The sequence below is a fragment of the Anguilla rostrata genome, chromosome 4 (assembly GCF_018555375.3).
Source record: "Anguilla rostrata isolate EN2019 chromosome 4, ASM1855537v3, whole genome shotgun sequence".
NCBI classification, from domain to species: domain Eukaryota; kingdom Metazoa; phylum Chordata; class Actinopteri; order Anguilliformes; family Anguillidae; genus Anguilla; species Anguilla rostrata.
In genome coordinates, this window is record NC_057936.1 from 6,969,746 (window position 1) to 6,989,371 (window position 19,626).

A 19,626-nucleotide genomic window follows, 5' to 3' on the forward strand; every position below is an offset into this window, starting at 1 on the left:
CTCTCCCTCTCTCCGGTACATCTAGGAATGGGGAGATGGATTTTGGCACATATAGATGCGCTCACACCTACATATTCAGAGTCGCCGGAGTAGCGTAAATGCCAAGGCTAATCCTGTGATCTGGTAAGACAGGCAACTGCCTGGGGCCCCGAGCATTGGGGTCCCTCTGAGGGTTGAGTTTTGGGGTGCTATGACGACAGTGGAAGTTTGTCAGAAGCAGAAGGGCCCCATGGGGGTTTTTGCCCAGCTTAAATGACGCCATTTAACTCGTAAAAGTACAAAGAGCGGGTCTGTAGACCATTGGCAGCTTCTGTAATAGGTGACTATCACCTCTTTAACTCATGTACTTTTTCCATTATCATTGCAATTACATGATTTATTTCTATCTGATGTAATGATGCATCCCGGTATAACTATTGTTTCAGCTATTACATACAAGCTTATTTTGTCAACGCTGTTGATATTTTTGAGGTGATGACACAAATAGGTTTCATGCCCATCCAAGGTTGGGAAATATGCGAATATAGCTTCAGTTAGGTTGTCAAAGTAAAAAGTTAATGGAGTTTTTGGTTCTGAAAGCCCCACAAAACAACCACGCCCACGTCTCTCACTCATATGTACGTCATGTTGCGGAAGCTAGTTCTGTTTTAAGTTTCGTTTCGTGGCAGGTTGCTTTTAAGATAGGTGACGTTATCTGTGTATAACGTAAAACAGAGAACAGGTGATACTTACACCGTCGTTAAATAAAACGTAAGAAGAAGGTAATGCCTATTGTCGCGCAGCATGGGGATATTCCTGTTAAACGAATGAACAAAGCTAATGTTAACTAGGTAACGTTATCTAATTTTAGGCTACCTAGTGTCATTATTGCTTTAAAATTAATAATCCGACTTGATATTCAACCAATGTAACACTTGTTGGACCTTTGACATGGAAATGCAGGTTAAAACCAAAGTCAATGATCGCATGATTTCTGAAACAAACTGCGGATCATATGATGGAGCGGAAAGCATCTCGGTGAACCCAGAACCGGAGACTAGTATTGATATCGCCGCACAATCGGTGCACTCGCGACATTGCAGGATAACAGTGACGGGAGAACACCCAGGAGAATTTCATTGCCCGGTGAAACCCGACAATGGAGTAGATTTAGATATTACAGTGAAACGCATATAAAATTAAGCTCATTGTGTTTCCACATTGAAACTGGACCACGCGGAACATGACACTTATCTCTGTGCAGACCTTTCGATTGCCGGGAGTATTTGTAAAAATGAGAACGATCCAAGGGTTGTAAAGCCCGAAGCTCCGAGAAAGAAGTGCATTGAGACTCGCAGGAATACCGAACAGCTGGCAAGGCCCAGGAAGCGGAACCCAAAGGTGTTCCACTGTGGAATTTTCGGCAAGCACATTAAACAAAGTTCGAATTTCCAGGTACGAGAGTATAGAGCCGTGGGTCGTACCAATACCACATACTGTGTAAATATTGCATTGCTCTATACCAGTGGTCTCCAACCCTGGTCCTGGAGAGCTACAGGGTCTGCTGGTTTTTGTTCTCACCTTAAAATCAGCACCCAATTGAGACCCAAGACACCAGGTGAGTTGAGTTAACTGTGTACTCAACTGCTCTAATTGATTCATGAAGTGCAGAGTCACTATGAGAACCAGCAGACCCTGTAGCTCTCCAGGACCAGGGTTGGAGACCACTGGTATAGAGCAATGCAATATTTACACAGTATGTGGTATTGGTACGACCCCTCAAAATGCTTGTTTTGTTTTTTTTTTACTGAAAAACAAATGCTTGTTTATAACAGTTTAATGGTAATTCCCTGATACTTCACTCCGTCCTCGTTTCGTAGGGGCATCAGCGGGTGTACAGTAATGAGAGTCTTTACGAGTGGGGGCGACATAGCTCAGGGGGTAAGAGCGGCTGTCTGACAGTCGGAGGGTTGCCGGTTCGATCCCTCGCCCTGGGCGTGTCGAAGTGTCCCCTGAGCAAGACACCTAACCCGTAACTGCTCCCAACGAGCTGATTGGTACCTTGCATGGCAGCCTTTCACCGTTGGTGTGTGAGCGTGTGTGTGTGTGAATGGGTGAGTGAGAGGCATCAATTGTAAAGCGCTTTGGATAAAAGCGCTATATAAATGCAGTCCATTTACCATTTACCTGAACCACCGGCAGTTCCACTGCCACCTCGGCTTCAACCGTCGCTCCAACCTGAGGAAGCAGGAGCAGGTGTGACTGCCCCGGAAGCGCACGGGGGGCCCGGGGGTTCGAGCCTCCGACCTGCGGTGCCGGGACAGCCACAGGTGGGGTCACAAGCACCTGGCAATTCGAATTTTACAATGCTGAGAGAAGTAACTACATTTAGTTTTTCATTACTGTAGCTGTTGGTACAGAAACGAACGACGCTTGAAAGAGTACCACCGTTGAAATGCGAAACAATATTTAATAATAATTCAGTAGAATAAAATGATACAGATATGCAAGACGTACATAAGTAAATGGCTCTTCAAACAGAATTGCAGACATTTAGTATTACATTTAAATCATTTGGCAGATGCTTTTATTCAAAAGATAATAATGAGACTGGCCATTAGGACTGATAGAGGTGCATACCTGGCCGCTTGCCCATAGGGGCGACATAGCTCAGGAGGTAAGACCGATTGTCTGGCAGTCGGAGGGTTGCCGGTTCAAACCCCGCCCTGGGCGTGTCGAAGTGTCCTTGAGCAAGACACCTAACCCCTAACTGCTCTGGCGAATGAGAGGCATCAATTGTAAAGCGCTTTGGATAAAAGCGCTATATAAATGCAGTCCATTTAGGTGTAACGGAACACCTTCAGCTGGAGAAATGTCCCGTGCAACACTGTGCACATGGGCTTGTAGCCAGAAAGAAAATTTCTAATGAAATCCAAATGCTCTGCAGCAGGGGTGTCCAGTCTTATCCAAAAAGGGCCGGTGTGGGTGCAGGTTTCTGTTTTAGCCCAACACTAAGACGCCCCGATTCTGCTTATCAGTGACCACGGTCAGTTAAATGGACTGCATTTATATAGCGCTTTTATCCAAAGTGCTTCACAATTGATGCCTCTCATTCGCCAGAGCAGTTAGGGGTTAGGTGCCTTGCTCAAGGACACTTCGACAGACAATCGGTCTTACCTCCTGATCTATGTCGGCCAGTTAATCCGTCGAATTAGGTGCTGTGCTGTTGGGATAAAGCAAAAAAACCTGCACCCACACCGGCCCTTTTCGGGGAATATTTTACACCCCTGCTTTACAGGTTTCTAAAATAAAGAGGCTCCGTGCTCTGTTTAAACCATTTTCAGTGAAAGGGATGGATTTACGTGCCCCGAATGCTGGTTTTGCTTGATGTACCGAGCAAATCTCTTTCCTTGTTTTTTTTTACCAGGACCAAAAGGGTTCTTATGGTAAGCAGAAGCTGCTTTCGTTTAAGTTCGGAAGTACGTAAGCGAGAGGGGGAGAGAAAGAGGTGACCCCCCCGACCCCCCCCGTTGCGCATGTGGGTCATTTCTCATCTCTTCTATGGCTGCACAGAACCGAAGAGAAAACATGGAGGGAGTTTGTGAAGTTGTTGTTGCATTGGAGGACTGAGCAGAGACCCTGGCGATAATGGGTCCCTTTGTTTGGCAAGACTTTGCCGACGGAACGAGAGAGAAGTCTCTCGGCATCTGTGGATTACGTTAAGTTCACTCAGCGGACGATCTTATCCGGACGGGCCTACAAAACGTGGAAAACACCAGTGTTACTCTGTGGACAATGTCACCAAGAAGGCACCGAAGATCCTTTCATGACAGTAAGTGTAAAAAGTTAGCCAAACGAACCAAAAATAAAGCATTATAAAGCACCTCTGCATGCATGACTTGATTCCCTCCTTATAGTTGTACGTACAATATACTGCTATGTTTTCAGGCCGAAGTGCTGAGTGCAGTTGGTCTGGGGGGGGGCTAGCGGGGCCCTTAGTGCTGACAGGCGCTTGCGGCCTGACAACGACAAACTGCCGTTTGACCTCAAACGTTGATAAGGGGAAGTGGACCAGAAAGAAAAAAAAATGACACCCTCTTGAGAAACGGATGCAGAATACTGACATTTTGGACAGTTGATTTTTAATTTGGCGTGCCATGTCTCAATAACACCAAAGCTCAGGTGGAAAACTTTACTTGCAGAATTCGATATGATCAACACTGTTAAACATTTTTGGACTCACCTGTCCAAACCTTAAACTGAACATTATGTTGGGACACAAACAACACAAGAAGCATTGGGTCAGGTTGGGATTTATTTTCGGATTGTGTCATGTAAAACAATGTGAATATTCCAAAATACACCAAAATTTTTAACAATACAGCAGATTAAAATACTCTCTTTTTCAAACAGCACAAACTCACATTATACCGGCCATATACTTACCCCAGGGAAGAGAACATACTTCTTTTACATATACGTACACGTATTAAAAATCACCATCGTTCAGTGACTTTTTACCTTTATTTAAGAATGCTGGTACAGTGAAAAACTATGGTAGATTCTTTTACATTCAAAATGTCACAGTGACCGATTTCTCCCACTAACCCTGAACAAGAACCAACCCAGAGAAGACACAATATAAACGAACGGTGAAAGACTTCCTTTTGTTGTAGCGATATGTAAGAGTCACAGAGTAGCCGCCGTAGTCTCCGGTCTCAAAAAAATAATGTGCGATCTGTGTTGAAGTACATTTTTAAAACCGCAAATGAACGAGGGAAAGCAATGAGATTCGTATTTTTTTTCAGTGTTGTGCTTTGTAAAACATCGTAAAGGTTCAAAAGACTTTTTTGCGGAAATCTTGTGAGGCCCAGTTGAGGATTCCTGTATGGAAAAAGCAGCTACAACCGGAACATCCGTGTTTTTTTTGGGGTGGTGGTGGTGGTGGGGGCGGCGTTTAGCGCACTCTAGCGGTGCGTCTCGAAGCCGTTGTGCTGGACGCCGTTCAGGACCGGGACGTGGTACCCGTTCTTCAGGACGCCGGCGCTCTTGGGGGTCGTTGCCGTGACGCGGACTTGGCCGACGCTGCTGGTCAGGCCGCCACTCTGCATCTTGTGCTCCAGCTGCATGTGGCCTTGAGGGGGCAGGCCGAGACACGCCCTGCGAGATGGAGATGGAGCCCACAGTTACACGGCTGTGCCGTTTGCATCGAACTGGCAACCCCCCCACTTTTTTTCACGCATTTGCTTTTGGACAGGGACTCGACTTAAAAGCTTCGGAGACTGAGCTCACTTCCACTTTCAACACGGACCGAATCGAGTGCTTTCATGAGACTGCCTCAAAAATCACACAGGAACTCGAGGCCAGTTTAATTCACACCGGACTTCGCTCAGCGTTTGCAGACAGGCCGGGATGGTCAAACTCGAGCAAGCGCTGTGGCGAATGGCCACATGTGGAGAAACCCAAATTACAGGCGATGGGCTACATCAGCTGCCTGGCTACCTCCCCAAACTGAAAGGAGGGTGCAGGACAGGGAAGGGACAGGACGGGGGTGGGGAGACTCGTGCGACTCACCTGAGGACGTTTTCGATGCAGGCACGCTGGCGGAAGAAGGAGTTGACCACCGGCGCCCCCTGGGGGACGAGGGGGGCCTTGAGGAGATAGCTGAGCAGCGACAGCACGCTGTGGAAGGTCTGGAAGGTCGGCTCGCTCTCCGTACAGAAGGAGATCCTCTGGCAGAGCTCCGTCAGGAGGACCAGGTCCAGGATGATCGGGCTGGCCAGCAGGGAGTCCTGGACACAAACACACGGCCATTATGGGGGGGGGGGTTTGTGATTTAATAAATTAATATTCTGTTAATTTATTAAATCAGAACCCTAAAAAACCAATCCAAAATCCTTTCAGCCAAATCCAGTCCAAATTCAAAGCCAGATCAAACACAATTCAATAGTATACAAATCCAATCCAAATCCAATTCAAGGCCCAATCCAAATTCAAAGCGAAATTTAAATCCCAACCCATCCCCAATCCAATTCAATGTATGAAGAAATCACTGTCAAGGAGAAGGGCTCAAACTCACCTCTCAGGTGTGTGTAGAGCTACAGAGGAGGTCCCCTCTAAACTCACCTCTCAGGTGTGTGTAGGGCTACAGAGGAGGTCCCCTCTAAACTCATCTCTCAGGTGTGTGTAGGGCTACAGAGGAGGTCCCCTCTAAACTCACCTCTCAGGTGTGTGTAGGGCTACAGAGGCAATCCCCTCTAAACCCACCTCTCAGGTGTGTGTAGGGCTACAGAGGAGGTCCCCTCTAAACTCACCTCTCAGGTGTGTGTAGGGCTACAGAGGAGGTCCCCTCTAAACTCACCTCTCAGGTGTGTGTAGGGCTACAGAGGCAATCCCCTCTAAACCCACCTCTCAGGTGTGTGTAGGGCTACAGAGGCAATCCCCTCTAAACCCACCTCTCAGGTGTGTGTAGGGCTACAGAGGCAACCCCCTCTAAACTCACCTCGCAGGTGTTGTGCAGGGCGATGGTGTTGGTGCCTCCCATCATGATCTCGGAGGTGTACTCGTCCATGGCCCGCTTGCTGTCGCCCACATACGGCACATACTTGATCACCACCTAGGAAACAGACAAAGCAGTGAGCACCTCCCACTGCCACTTGTGCGCAATGAAGATATCCTGAAATACAGGATTTTAAAAAAAGAAAAGAAAGAAAGGTACTCCTGAATCTACAAGAATAGAAGCACTGGCCTCACACACGTGCGCACACATGCACACAGACACACACGTGCACACACACACACACTCAGGTACACACACACACACACACACTCACTCACGTACACACACACACACACACACACACACACTCACGTACACACACACACACACACACTCACGTACACACACACACACACACGTACACACACACACGCACACACACACACACACACACACAGCAGGCCCCCGGGCCCAGTACCCACACAGTGGTCAGGCTTCTCCCCTGGGCCGTAGAGAAGGGGGTTGGACTGCACCATGTCGTCCACCACACACTCACGTACACACACACACACACACACACACACCACACACACACGCACGCACGCACACACACACACACACACGCACGCACGCACACACACACACACACGCACGCACGCACACGCACACACACACACACACACACACACACACACACACGCACGCACACACACACAGCAGGCCCCCGGGCCCAGTACCCACACAGTGGTCAGGCTTCTCCCCTGGGCTGTAGAGGAGGGGGTTGGACAGCACCATGTCGTCCACCACACACTCACGTACACGCACACACACACACACTCACGTACACACGTACACACACTCACGTACACACACACACACTCACGCACGCACGCACACACACACACACGGCAGGCCCCCGGGCCCAGTACCCACACAGTGGTCAGGCTTCTCCCCTGGGCCGTAGAGCAGGGGGTTGGACTGCACCATGTCGTCCACCACACACTCACGTACACACACACACACACACACGTACACACACACGCACGCACACACACACGGCAGGCCCCCGGGCCCAGTACCCACACAGTGGTCAGGCTTCTCCCCTGGGCCGTAGAGCAGGGGGTTGGACTGCACCATGTCGTCCACCACGTTGCTCTTGCTGATCTCCTTGGAGCGGAACTGCTGCGGTGCCGACAGGTTCTTGCCGTCGTTGTTGCCCAGGTGATTGTAGCTGACGATGGCGGCGGGCTGCGCTCGTCACCGAGGGAAGAAGAGGAGATCGTGTCAGGAACTCGTCCTCGTTTCTCCCTTTGTAAAAACGCTTTCAGAAAACTGCTTTATGCTCCTGCTTATTGAAGCTATTTTTGCATCCGCGCTCGATGACGGCGGTAGTACTCAGCTTGCATGTTCAAGAGGGCCGGCTAATTAGCGTTTCAAAGTGTCCTATTTTTCCAAATAAGGGCAATGACCTACGTTAATCTGATCTGTCTGAAATCTGAAATATCTCCCACAATCCCCTCACACGAGACTGACATTTTGAGTCCGCCTCTTATTGGCCGCCTTCGACAGAACGCGAGGAGGGCGGCAGTAAATCTGCGCCTGGCGGTAAGCACGCTGGGGTCTGGCTCGGCGCGCTGGGCCGTACGCGGGAGTGAGGGGGGCGGGGGGGGGAACGGGGGCGGGGGATGGAACAGCGCCACAGCGAACTCGCTGACACTCCTTGAGATCCCGGGCCCGGAGCCAGAGACGTGGGACTACCGCCAAACCCGCCGCGGCGGGGCCAGCTGGAACAGCGCACTTTTCACCCGCCGCCCCGGAGCTGCTGCTCCCCCCCCGATCCGCCCGCCGATCCGCCCGCCGCTCCTCCTGCTGCTGCTCTCCCCCCCGCTCCACCCACTGCTCCTCCCGCCGATCTGCCCGCCTCCTCCTGCTGCTCTCCCCCCGCTCCACCCACTGCTCCTCCCCCGATCTGCCCGCCACTCCTCCTGCTGCTCTCCCCCGCTCCACCCACTGCTCCTCCCGCCGATCTGCCCGCCGTCCTCCTGCTGCTCTCCCCCGCTCCACCCACTGCTCCTGCTGCTCTCCCCCCACTCCACCCACTGCTCCGCCGCCAATCCGCCCGCCGCTCCTCCTGCTGCTCTCCCCCCACTCCACCCACTGCTCCCCCGATCCACCCGCCGCACCTCCTGCTGCTCTCCCCCCCCTCCACCCACAGCTCCTCTCCCCGCTCTGCCCACTACTCCCCCCTGCTCCGCCCACTGCTCCTCCCTCCCGCTCCACCCACTGCTCCTCCCCTACTCCGCCCACTGCTCCTCCTGCTGCTCCTCCCCCCACTCCGCCCACTGCTCCTCCTGCTGCTCCTCCCCCGCTCCGCCAACTGCTCCTCCTGCTGCTCCTCCCCCCACTCCGCCCACTGCTCCTCCTGCTGCTCCTCCACCCCACTCCACCCACTGCTCCTCCTGCTGCTCCCCCCACTACTCCTCCTGCTGCTCCCCCACTGCTCCTCCTGCTGCTCCTCCACCCCACTCCACCCACTGCCCTCCTGCTGCCCTCCCCCCACTGCTCCTCCTGCTGCTCCTCCCCCCACTGCTCCTCCTGCTGCTCCTCCCCCCCGCTCCGCCCGCCGCTCCTTACCGCGACGCGGCCGCGCATCAGGAGTGGGGTAGCGCACCAGCCACAGCCTCACACGCCCTTCACGTGAGGTCCAGTGAGGAAAGCCGCTTCATCCTACACACGAGTGACAGTACCCTCCAGCGCATCGGAAAATTCCACCTGCATTTCATCCGAATAAAAGGAGAGGTGTTCACGTATTCACTGCGTCGCGGGAACGGATCCTTCTCCCCTCCGGACACAGGCGTGTGCGGATTACATCAAAACAAACTGCGACTGGTTGCCATAGTTACAATTAGGGACAGATAATTTGGCTCCCTCAGCCCCAAGTGCACTTAAGTGTACTTGTTAGGAAGCCAGTGTGCCGCAGGGGCCGACGCGCTCGCGTTGGGTAGACCCTCCCGTGAGAGGCGTGGGCCTCGTTGCCGGGGGACGAGCAGTACGCCGCGGTCTGCGACTCCGATGCCTGGGCCAGGTGGAGGCAGGGCTGTCGCTCACCTTGATGCCAGCGCTGACCAGGAAGTCCACCAGCACGGACTTGATCTTGGTCTGGCCGGACTTGAAGTCGTCCCCGCCGATGAAGACGCCCTTCTGCACGGCCAGCTCCACGGCCCCGGGGACGAAGGTGTTCTGCGGGGCGCCGTTGATGTAGGCGCAGCCCTCCAGGATGCTCGCCACGGCGAAGAGCGTGGAGGGGGACACCTCCGCACCCGTCTGGGGGGGGGGAGGGGGGGAAGGGGGGGTAAGTAAGAACCTGCATCCTGGGGTTCCAGGGATCAGCAGCTGAGAATTAAAGCGTATGCCGTTTCCCAAACCCCCATGTTTTCCCCCCCTAACTGTAACCCGTAAGTGAAAACAGAGTGGAACCCCTTGGGGGGGCGGGGCGGGGGTGGGGGAGCTGGCCCCCGCAAACAAACTTCTGGAAGAAATTCTGAAATTTAAACTCCGCCTGGCTTAGATACAAGAACAGTAATTCTGCTTCCCTCCTGCAGTCTACAGCTTCTTCAAAAGTTCCCAACTGCAGTCCACCCTTGTTTTGATAGTATTGCTGCCCCCTAGAGGACAATGAGACACAATACACTAATAATTGCTATCGTGAGCTAAAACTACTCTGGTAAAATGTGCTAATCTGGCTGCAGAGACCATAAATACTCTATTTCTTTCTATGGCTTGTGCATTAGTAGTGCTGCCATTAAGAGAAACAACAAGCTTAATTCCATTCTCCCATTTAGTTTCTTACATAGATTAATGTAAAACGATCTACACCCCACCTCATCCTTGTTGCTTTCAGTGGAATTTTACAGAAATGACTGCTTGCCAAATAAATTTGAAAATTAAAGTTGAACTGAATCATCTTAATAAGCAAATTTTCCCCATACCTGGATGGCAGCCAGCAGGTTTTTGGCGGTGTCGTTGACCCCGGGTATGATGTCACAGAAGCGTTCGGTGTTGGCGGTCCACAGCACGATGACTTTGTCTACGCCGCCCTTCTGCTTGAAGTCCTGGATATCCCTGCGGATCTGGTCCAACTGTAACAGAGTCAGAGAGAGAGAGAAGGAGAGAGAGAGACAGAGAAAGAGAGAGAAACAGCGAGAGAGAGAGAGAGAGAGAGAGAGAGACAGGGCGAGAGAGACAGACACAAATCAAATTTTTGTCCCGTTCATTTGAACATCACAAAAAATAATTGCAGGAACAACTAAACAAGCAGTAATTCCATGTAAATGTTCCTAAAAGACGCTAAAAAGAAAACCCCAGAAAGATTTAAAAAGAAACAAACGAAACCACAATAAAAGCCATACAGAACAATACATCAGAACAATACACCATCAGAAAACAGACATCCAATAAAACATTGATAAAACCGATAAATAACATAAATAAGTAAAAACACAACACAACCAGAGTAAAAAAAACAAAACCATTCCAATTCCACCCATGTCTCACATACTGTTGCTAAGGAACAAACATTGCGGCCCCCTCCATCATCCACCGTGGAGGCCGCCTCATTTACACTCCAAATTTTCTGGAAGTTACTTATTTTGCTATGCAAACTAACGTTATATGCAAACTGTGCTCCACACAAAGACGTTCTGAAACCAACCCCCTAAAAACCAGCAATGGATCAGTTACCTCCCCCTTCCTCTTGTATCCTGTTCCTCCTTGTGATCCAAACTGCAAGCTTTGCTTGCCCAAAATAGGAAATTGACCAAGGAGAGTTTAACACTTGCGTTTCGCACTGTACCCCAGGGACGTAGATCGAAAAGCACCCCAAGCCTCCCGCACAACCGATCACTCAACGAGAGAGAGAGAGAGAGGGACAGAGAGACAACAGTGTTGGACCCTTACAACCCCGAGAGAGCAGGCCTTTGAGATGCACTCCTAAATTAATCAGTGTTTGGGAACTGCCCGTGTTCTGTTACACCCTGTCTCGGTAGGCCGATGGTGAACTTAGACGGGGAGTAGATACCGTTCTCTGCCCTTTATTAGCATTTTATTTTACTTATCCTTTATTTAACCGGAAAGTTCCACTGTAGTACTTAACCAGGAAGTCCCACGGAGACCAAGTCGTTTTCAGGAGGGACGCGGTTAAGCTAACAGGAGCACGTGCTGTACAAGGTTTCAGTTCCAAAAATAAGCGCAAATACCCAGTGCAACAAAGCAATCCATTAAAGGGGAACGTGAAGCACTCTGCAATATCACACTGGTTCAGTTGCTTTTCACATTTGCTAAGATATGGCCCTGCATTCAAATCTGAAATTGACCGGCATTTGCTAAAGAACATGCTTAAGCTGCAAAATTTCTCATTTCGTATATTTTTCTGGTAAATATGGGTCAATTTCAGATTTGACTGCAGGGCTTATATCTTATCTAAGGTAAAGCAAACGAACCACAGTCATATCACCACCGAGTCATATCACGGTTCCCGTGCCCTTTAAAGACTGTGCCTTCATCTCGTCCTGGGCTGACTGGAACTTTAAAACTCAGTTGAAAGACCATTTTTCCCCCTGGCCTTTAAACCCAGTCGAGATCCATCCTTTTTATTTTTTTCTCTGTTTTTAATTACTGAACGTGTACAGCACTTTTGGTCAACGTCAGTTGTTTGTAAATGTGCTTTATGAATAAAGTTGACTTGACTTGAATGTCTTGTGTGCCAAGCCAAGCCATTTCCCAGTGCTGTACCTGCTCTGCCTTGGTTCCAGTGACGAGATTATCAGCTCGGTCCTTCTGATTGGCCGCAATGAACTCCGGGTAATACACGGAAGGCCTGGGCTTCAGCTTGGCCATATAGGGGCGGAGCTGCTCCTGCAGGGCCCAGTCCAGAACCTTGGCCCGCTCCATTCCCTGCCCCAAATCCATGGAGGAGATGTCCCAACCTGGGAGGACACAGGTAGCACAGGTCCCAGTTACTCATGCGATTTATTTCACAGGAACAGTGCACATTATTCAGAAGTTGAGTTTTCACATTTAGCTTGCTCAGCCTGCCCTGCGCAGGCTGAAAGAGATAAAGTGGCACAGCACTGTCACTACAGCAGCTGCAAGTGAAACTACAAGCTGTTGTCGAGCGGGGAACACAAAAGCCCCTGTTCACAAGCACATCCATCTGCAGCCTGCACTCACGACAAAAAAAACGCCAGTCAGTACAAAACACTCCCACATAAGAACACATCAGCACAGGACACGCCCACCGTACAGACACACTGGCAGATGGGGGGCGGGGGGGGGGGGTCTTCTAGCGATGCATCTCTGCGCTTCCAAAGCATTGGGGGGGGCACACCTTGAACCGATGTGTCCGTATGGTGGGGGTTGTCTTGTACTGGTGGGTGCGTTTTGCAGGGAGTCTGCAAGCTGTAGGTAGACCCTTCTCCCTACTCAGCTTTGTGCAAGGCAGCCATCTTACCGTCAAAGATGATGTCATTGGGGTGCACCATGGGTAGAAGGTCCCGGAAGGGCACGTAGACCTCTCCTTCAGGACCTGTGCCTAGAGACACCGTAGAGGCCTGCAGTAGGGAGCCAAAGTAATTGGCTTTCTGAGGGGGGAGGAGGGGGGTGAAGAGTTAGAGTTAGGGTTAGGTAAGTAAAGTAAGAGTAAGGTAAAGATACGCAGGTACAAGAAAGATGGACAGGAGACGCACGTAGGGCTCTTTTTACACCAGTGTCCTCGCAGTGAAACCGGGTTGTTCCGTCACTGTTATAACACCGCCTCTACATTCCAGCAACACTGAGGACATTTTGTGTTAGTTGGGAAGGCGCAGCCGTCCAAATAGAACAGGGTCAGCCTGTTCCCGGAGATCTACAATCCCGTTCTTTTTCACACCAACCCTAAAAGAGCGCACCCCATTCAACAGTGAGAGAGCTCATTGAGATGCTAATTAGGAGAATCAGGTGTGCCAAATTAGGGTTGAAAATACAAACCCACAGGACAGTAGATGGGCAGCCCTGCAATGGATTGCATTGGCTTAAATCATTTTCCCACCAAAAATAGCACATTACCATTGGCTAATATAAACGGTTGGTGAGAGTGTGACCCCCCTGGCTCTAAAACATTTCCAATAAAGGACAGTGACAGCTAAATACAGGCCATTTGCAGTAGCAGTGCATGATCGGAGAGAAATACACTTAGGAACAGAGCAAGCCATTAATCCTGGCTACCAGAATAGATTTGGGTATTCTCTGTGCATCAATGCTCCTGCACACAATGCATTGTCTACATTTTATGGGAGCAATAGTAATGGGACAACTGATGACTCGGCTGTTTCTTGGCCAGCTGCGTGTCTTTGCGTCATCAGCTCTGGCGCAAGAAAGCTAACAAAAGGTCGAGAGCGAGGTCTCGATGCTAGCTGCGAAATTAGCATTTGGAGTCTGTTGCTACTGTCTCTCAACCACTGAGGACCAAATAAGTTTCAATGCCAGCAAAGCAGGCCATCACGAGGGTGAAAAAATCGACCAGAGGCATAGCCAAGACATTTAGGGGTGTCAAAATCAACTGCTCGATGCACTGTGCTTCTCTTGATATTGGCATGGCTGGGGGGGTTACTGGCACTCCACTCTGTGCAGTGCCGAGTAGCACCCCCCCTCGCCACACCAACACCCATGATATGCCACGGGTTCCTGTGCCATATCGCTTTAAGGGGAGTTTGGGGAAGCGTTATACAGCACCCTTCTCCATTTCACTGTACCCTGCCCCCCAAACCAGCACCCCCCCTCCCCCATTTACCTTCAGCCCCTCCTTGGTTCTCCAGGACAGGCCCAGCTTGTTGGCCAGGACGGCGGCTGTGACGGTGGTGCCGTTGTTGCCCCCCCAGCCCACCAGCATGACCCCTAGCCTGGGGACCCTGCGCTCGGTGCGGAAGGTGAAGCGGGTGGTGAGGGGGGTCACCTGGGGACGGAGGTCACGAGAGGGGTGAGGGGTTAATGTGATTTTTTTTTAAAAACAACAAAAAAAACAGCAGACCTGCTCCTGATGAGTCACACAGGGAAAGGAATGGTGCGGCACCAGCGGGAGACCGCTGCATTAACGGTAGCAGCCGGGCCACTGTGCTTAGGGTGACCAAAATACCTTCCTCTAATCAAGTTAGTACTTGTTGGTGCAAAACAGGACATCCAGCATTAGTGAACAATAGCTGCCATCAGCCTCAGTGGCATAAGCCATATGTCCACAGTAATCCGGACACAAAACAACGTCATCCACGCCCCCCCCCCCTCCCCCATTATGATTAATGTGTGGTATTTTGTGCAAAAATTCTCACAAGGGAAGGAGGACATTAAAGCCACAAAATGGCATATATATTTAAAAACAGAAAGGATACCTACATATGTACCAGATTGCATAGCAACAATGAGTAGGAATGTATAATTCATTTAGTAACCAAGGAAACATGAGCACCACTAGGGATGGCTGTTAAAGGATGCAAATACAGTAGTGGCTGAGGAAATATGTATTGGCAAATATAAAACAAAAATATTTTTTGTTCCTGTAAGTGGCAAATAAGCAAATACCTAATATGTTTCACCCGCATATTGGAAGACTGAAAAATAATATCCTGATGCTGCAAACAGAGGAAGACCTTCCTGGAAACCGCAGTCTGACATATCCAACCGTTAGGCTAGAAGAGAACCCCTGGAAGAGCACACTTCCGACATTCACAGATCATACGTCATATCCTCTTTCCACTAGAGCCACAGATATAATTCAAGTACACGAATTTGTCAGTTTGTCTGTAAATGAACGATCCCCGCTAAAGTAGGTAGAATTTACAAACACAATAACTTTAGCAAAATAAATAAATGTGCAGGTGAACTCTGTTGTTCAGCTTTTCAGGTTTTTATTTTAAAATGCCAAAGAAACCGTTACACATATCATTCCATATAACAAAGGATTGTAGCCAGTCTAACGCCCCCCCCCCCTCCCCAATATGAAAGTCTACTTCACAATAATTAGGTTTTTGAATAATTTGAGTTACCGTATATTTGCCATCGTCGCATGACACCGTTGTAGTGTGGTAATCGTACTGAGCCTCGATGTGCTTGGCAGTGTACCGGACATCCGGGCTGTTTATTCTGACGGGTTCAGCCATTTTTGGTGCCTACAAAAAAAAAGAGTTACAGATGACTTCACAGTGTGGCATCATTTCAAATGTAACTCCCGGTCCATCACTTCAGAATAAGACAATCAAATTCGATAAAGATTAAGTACAAAATAAAATGATAGATTTTTTTGGCGTTTTCCAATGAGAAATAATTAAAATATAGCTATAAATGCAAACTATGTACAGGTGCCGAAATTAAATAGCCTATGCGAAGGAATAATTGCACGATAAAAAAAACATCGAATCCACAGCCTCCCACGCAAAACTGCGAAAAACAAGAGGGGGGGCGTACCTACACCTTTTTTCTGACGATAAATAAAAATAAATGCGAACTATTCACTGGTACCTGTCAGTCAGATGCGGATGCGCATTTGACGAATCCTCGTGTTCACCGAGGTGTTTCCGTGAAGATCACAATTTCCGGTTTAACAAATTGTAGGGGCGTTTCAATTTTACACTCATTCTATAGCTATTTCTTGGCGAGCTTTCCCATCCCATCTTCAGACGTCTCCAATGTCTGCTCTTGAAGACATTTTAGATAACTCTTGTTTCTACTCTTTAAACCCATGCGACTGTGGAAAAACTAAACTTTCAACACCGGCACAAGCAGAAAATAACTTTGTTTAAATTAAAAGGTTACACTTTTTCATTAGGTGAGAAACCAAAAGGCGTCCAAACAGATTAAGTAACAGTATTGTTCGACTTGGTGACAAGGTCATTCGCTGTCCGTTTTGCAGATGCCATTGTTCTGATCACTTCAGTGAAGAACAAAAAGAACGTTCTCGAAGTCTCTATAAGAAGTTGAATCAGGTCACAGGCGAAAACCACGCCCACAGGAATCAGTCTGCGGGATGAAACCGTTTTATATTTTGATATAAGGACTGCCGGCTACAATTGCTCACGAAGGAAACTATAAATCATACATATCACAAATTCTTTCCTATATTCATCTCTTTCAGTGGACTTTGACTGAAGAGAGCCGACAAAAGAGAGCTACTCTTGGCGTAAGGGACCGTCTACAAAGTTCACAACCAGAAATGAATTTCTTTAAAAAAATCAATTCCTTCACAAACAGAAGTAAATCCAACTCGACAAGATTAGGAGCCATCAACAGCTCATATCACATATTTTATAAGCGGACGTTTTGCCTCAGTTTAATTGAACATTGAACAATTCGCCAAAATTAAGCAGATGCTACATTTCCGAGCCTGAAAGGAATAGTATGGTCTTCATTAGAGCCTTGGAACAGGGGAATACTTTTGACGTTGGTCGGTAGCTTCTGACATTTTGAATGTCTTAAATTTCTCGTCTCTATACTTTTCTGACGACCCCTAAACGCTCATCCAGCTATGGAATGCCATAGAGATAAATGTGATTTCCAATTTTCAAAACGAAAAATAGATTGTATTAGTTGACCGACTATGTTGTCAGGGTTGAGAATGTGTCATCTTATTTAGACGTTTCGTTCGTGAGCTCTTGAAGTCGAAAATCGGAATCTCCTTACATAAAACTTACTTTACCGCACTTGGACTAAATAACGGATCGTTTTCCTTGTTAAATGCGGCATGTTTTTTTCAGCAGTCAGTACACACCAATAGCACACCGTCCACGATTTTCCACGATAAATTGTATATAGGCTAGTCAAATTGTAGTGGTTAAACAATTAAAGCCAGGTTGTTTTCCACGTTAATAACCATCTTCCTTGTGACATTTTCTCATTGTATCAAGTAGAGTGCATTTCAGATACGCAGGCGTAGACAGGATCAACAGTCTACGAATGTCGACCATCCCCCAGTGCACCAGCATTGCGCATGTAGCTGCACGCAGTTCTGAAATGGCATAGGCTAACCTACCGATTCAAACCTAACCTGGAACGTCAGTAAGTAGTGCTTTCATTAAATCAATTAACAAAATATTTCCCTTGCTGTCATTAAAAAATATATACAATATATACAGACTCTCGAGTTGCAAATTAAATCATTTTGGATTGGACGCGACGCAAAGAGTGAAAACAGAACCTACCTTTAAATAAGATTGTGACAGCGCAGTGTTCGATGCTACGATGCAAGTCTGGCAGAAAATCGGCGAGCGAAGGAACATTTAAATAAATGGACTGCAGGATGCGCCCATCTCGTTGAAGGGGGCGTGTCTATGCAAAACAACGCGACAGCAGACCGGGAGAATTTATTTCGTATGTTCTGGTATATTCTGGAAAGCTTACCCTCGTTTTCAAGTGCAGAGCACTTCAGGTAAAACCAAACCTAGACAGAACAAGGCATATATGTAAAACAGTCAATCTAAATGTAAATCCACAGACTGTCAATCCAATTTAGTAGCCCAATGTCACAACATTAAAGCTAGTTCAGCCGACTTCTTTGAAATTATTCCAAAGTATGCAAATTATTCCAAAGTATGAAATCATTCATTAATTCGGCAGTAATACAATGTACGAAACTGCGCCATATAGTGTAAGATAATAGTTACTACTGACTTTGGTTACGTTTGATAAAATAGTTTATCGTATCTTGCCTAATTTATTCCTGCATAACTACTAACAAGAAGAACTGGTTGCTTAGCCAGATACTGCCAAGTTCACACGCCGTGTTGGACCGGTGATTGAAAATGCAAATAACTACTGTCTTGTGAAACGTGGCTTCAGTGTGTTTTGTGATCTGGGTTTATAACCTAAAGGTCATAGGATCGATTCCTCCTCACTGCCGCTGAAAAATTCAGCTGACATGCAAAGAAAGGTATGATTGTAGACTGATTTATTGTGAATAGAAATAATTTGGCAAAAAAAAACTCCAGTCATAATGGAATCCCAATCATGAAGGGAAATCATAAAAAGTCATACTTTGTCTAGCCAGTAGAGGCAGAATTTTTGTGGTTGCTGCAGCTCTGAAGTACTGTATCTTCTTGTGTGCTATTAGGAGTAATGTCCATGAGCAAGCAGATAGCAAGGCCTCTATCACCCAGATGGTCCACATTTATCTGTTGTGTCAGGGTGAAATTTTATAATCCAGTTGTGGATGGTCATAAATAAAATAAAAAACTGCTGTGAGTTGTAAAACCTTCCAGTCAAATTTCAAATGAAGAGGTTGTGTATTTTGCTATACTATTATTCGATGTTAATTTTCCAAGGAAAAGTTACCCAGCAACCTACCCATTCAATCAGTTCAATTCAATGAGTAATATGGCTAAAGTTATAATTAGTGTAATCACCAGAGTAAAAGGGTTCTTGCCCTCATAGATGATTTTAATTAGGTGATCATCTCAGCAGAAATGAAAACACATCTATGTTTATACTAAGACGAAAGTCTTCTTGATGGCCTTCACCTTTTACTTTTAGACAATGTAACTGTTACTTTCAAAACGGGTAACAATTTTCAATAAAGCATAGAATGGAAACAATTCCATGATACAGGTAATAATGACTTTGTCCTCGCTTACTAGCAATTAACCATGTTGTCTCCTATAGGACGGTGAAGAACTTAAATCACTGAAAGAACTGCGTCGCTATTTCACCACCGAAGCCATAGTCATAGAAATGAACATGCTTTATTTCAGTGAAACAGAACCGCCGCGGCTTACTCACGAGGTAGCATGGTAAGCATGTGCGCGTTTACAAATCCGCGTACCTTAGTTTGCATGGTGGATACGCCATTGCTTGCTTTGCCCGAGACCAGATCAGACGGGGAGTTTAGGCCAGGTTAACCCACGGTGGTATTTTCGTTCCACGCTTTCCATAGCGCGTTGGTCTACCTGCAGGAGGACCAACCAGTCACTTTGCATATGTGCCCTCCGGGGGAAAGCCACACTTTCCACACCACAGGAGACTCTCTGCACTTCTGAGGCTGGTCGAGGAGGGCCTTGCCAGCTTCTGGATTTCACACAGCCTGCTGAACCAGAGCAGACATTAAATCCTATTTCATTTTATGAAGCAATCTGACG

The 19,626-nt window shown here is 48.0% G+C and overlaps 1 protein-coding gene and 1 long non-coding RNA gene across 9 annotated transcripts; one reads left to right on the forward strand and one right to left on the reverse strand.

Annotated features, from left to right (window-relative positions):
* The first annotated feature begins 570 nt into the window (after nt 1-570).
* On the forward strand, nt 571-3,862 carry LOC135252356 (uncharacterized). 6 transcript variants are annotated; one of them, XR_010329399.1, is made up of 4 exons: nt 612-1,597; nt 1,860-1,920; nt 3,407-3,425; nt 3,553-3,862. It is a non-coding gene; the product is annotated as an uncharacterized LOC135252356 (long non-coding RNA). The 6 variants fall into 6 exon arrangements; XR_010329400.1 differs by having other exon boundaries at nt 617-1,434; XR_010329395.1 differs by having other exon boundaries at nt 613-1,597; nt 3,407-3,862.
* Nucleotides 3,863-4,276: 414 nt separating this feature from the next.
* Nucleotides 4,277-17,843, reverse strand: LOC135252355 (inositol-3-phosphate synthase 1-B-like). 3 transcript variants are annotated; one of them, XM_064330334.1, is made up of 11 exons: nt 17,698-17,843; nt 15,550-15,672; nt 14,304-14,465; nt 12,987-13,116; nt 12,269-12,462; nt 10,468-10,617; nt 9,587-9,802; nt 7,562-7,726; nt 6,482-6,595; nt 5,554-5,771; nt 4,277-5,139 (listed from the first exon to the last, which is right to left on the reverse strand). In XM_064330334.1, the coding sequence occupies exons 1-11, from the start codon at nt 17,773-17,775 to the stop codon at nt 4,947-4,949; spliced, it is 1,743 nt and encodes a 580-aa protein (XP_064186404.1). In that variant the 5' UTR covers nt 17,776-17,843; the 3' UTR covers nt 4,277-4,946. The 3 variants fall into 3 exon arrangements, with proteins under 3 accessions (XP_064186404.1, XP_064186406.1, XP_064186405.1); XM_064330336.1 differs by lacking the exon at nt 17,698-17,843 and adding an exon at nt 15,968-16,504; XM_064330335.1 differs by lacking the exon at nt 17,698-17,843 and adding an exon at nt 16,022-16,503.
* Between the last annotated feature and the right edge of the window lie 1,783 nt (nt 17,844-19,626).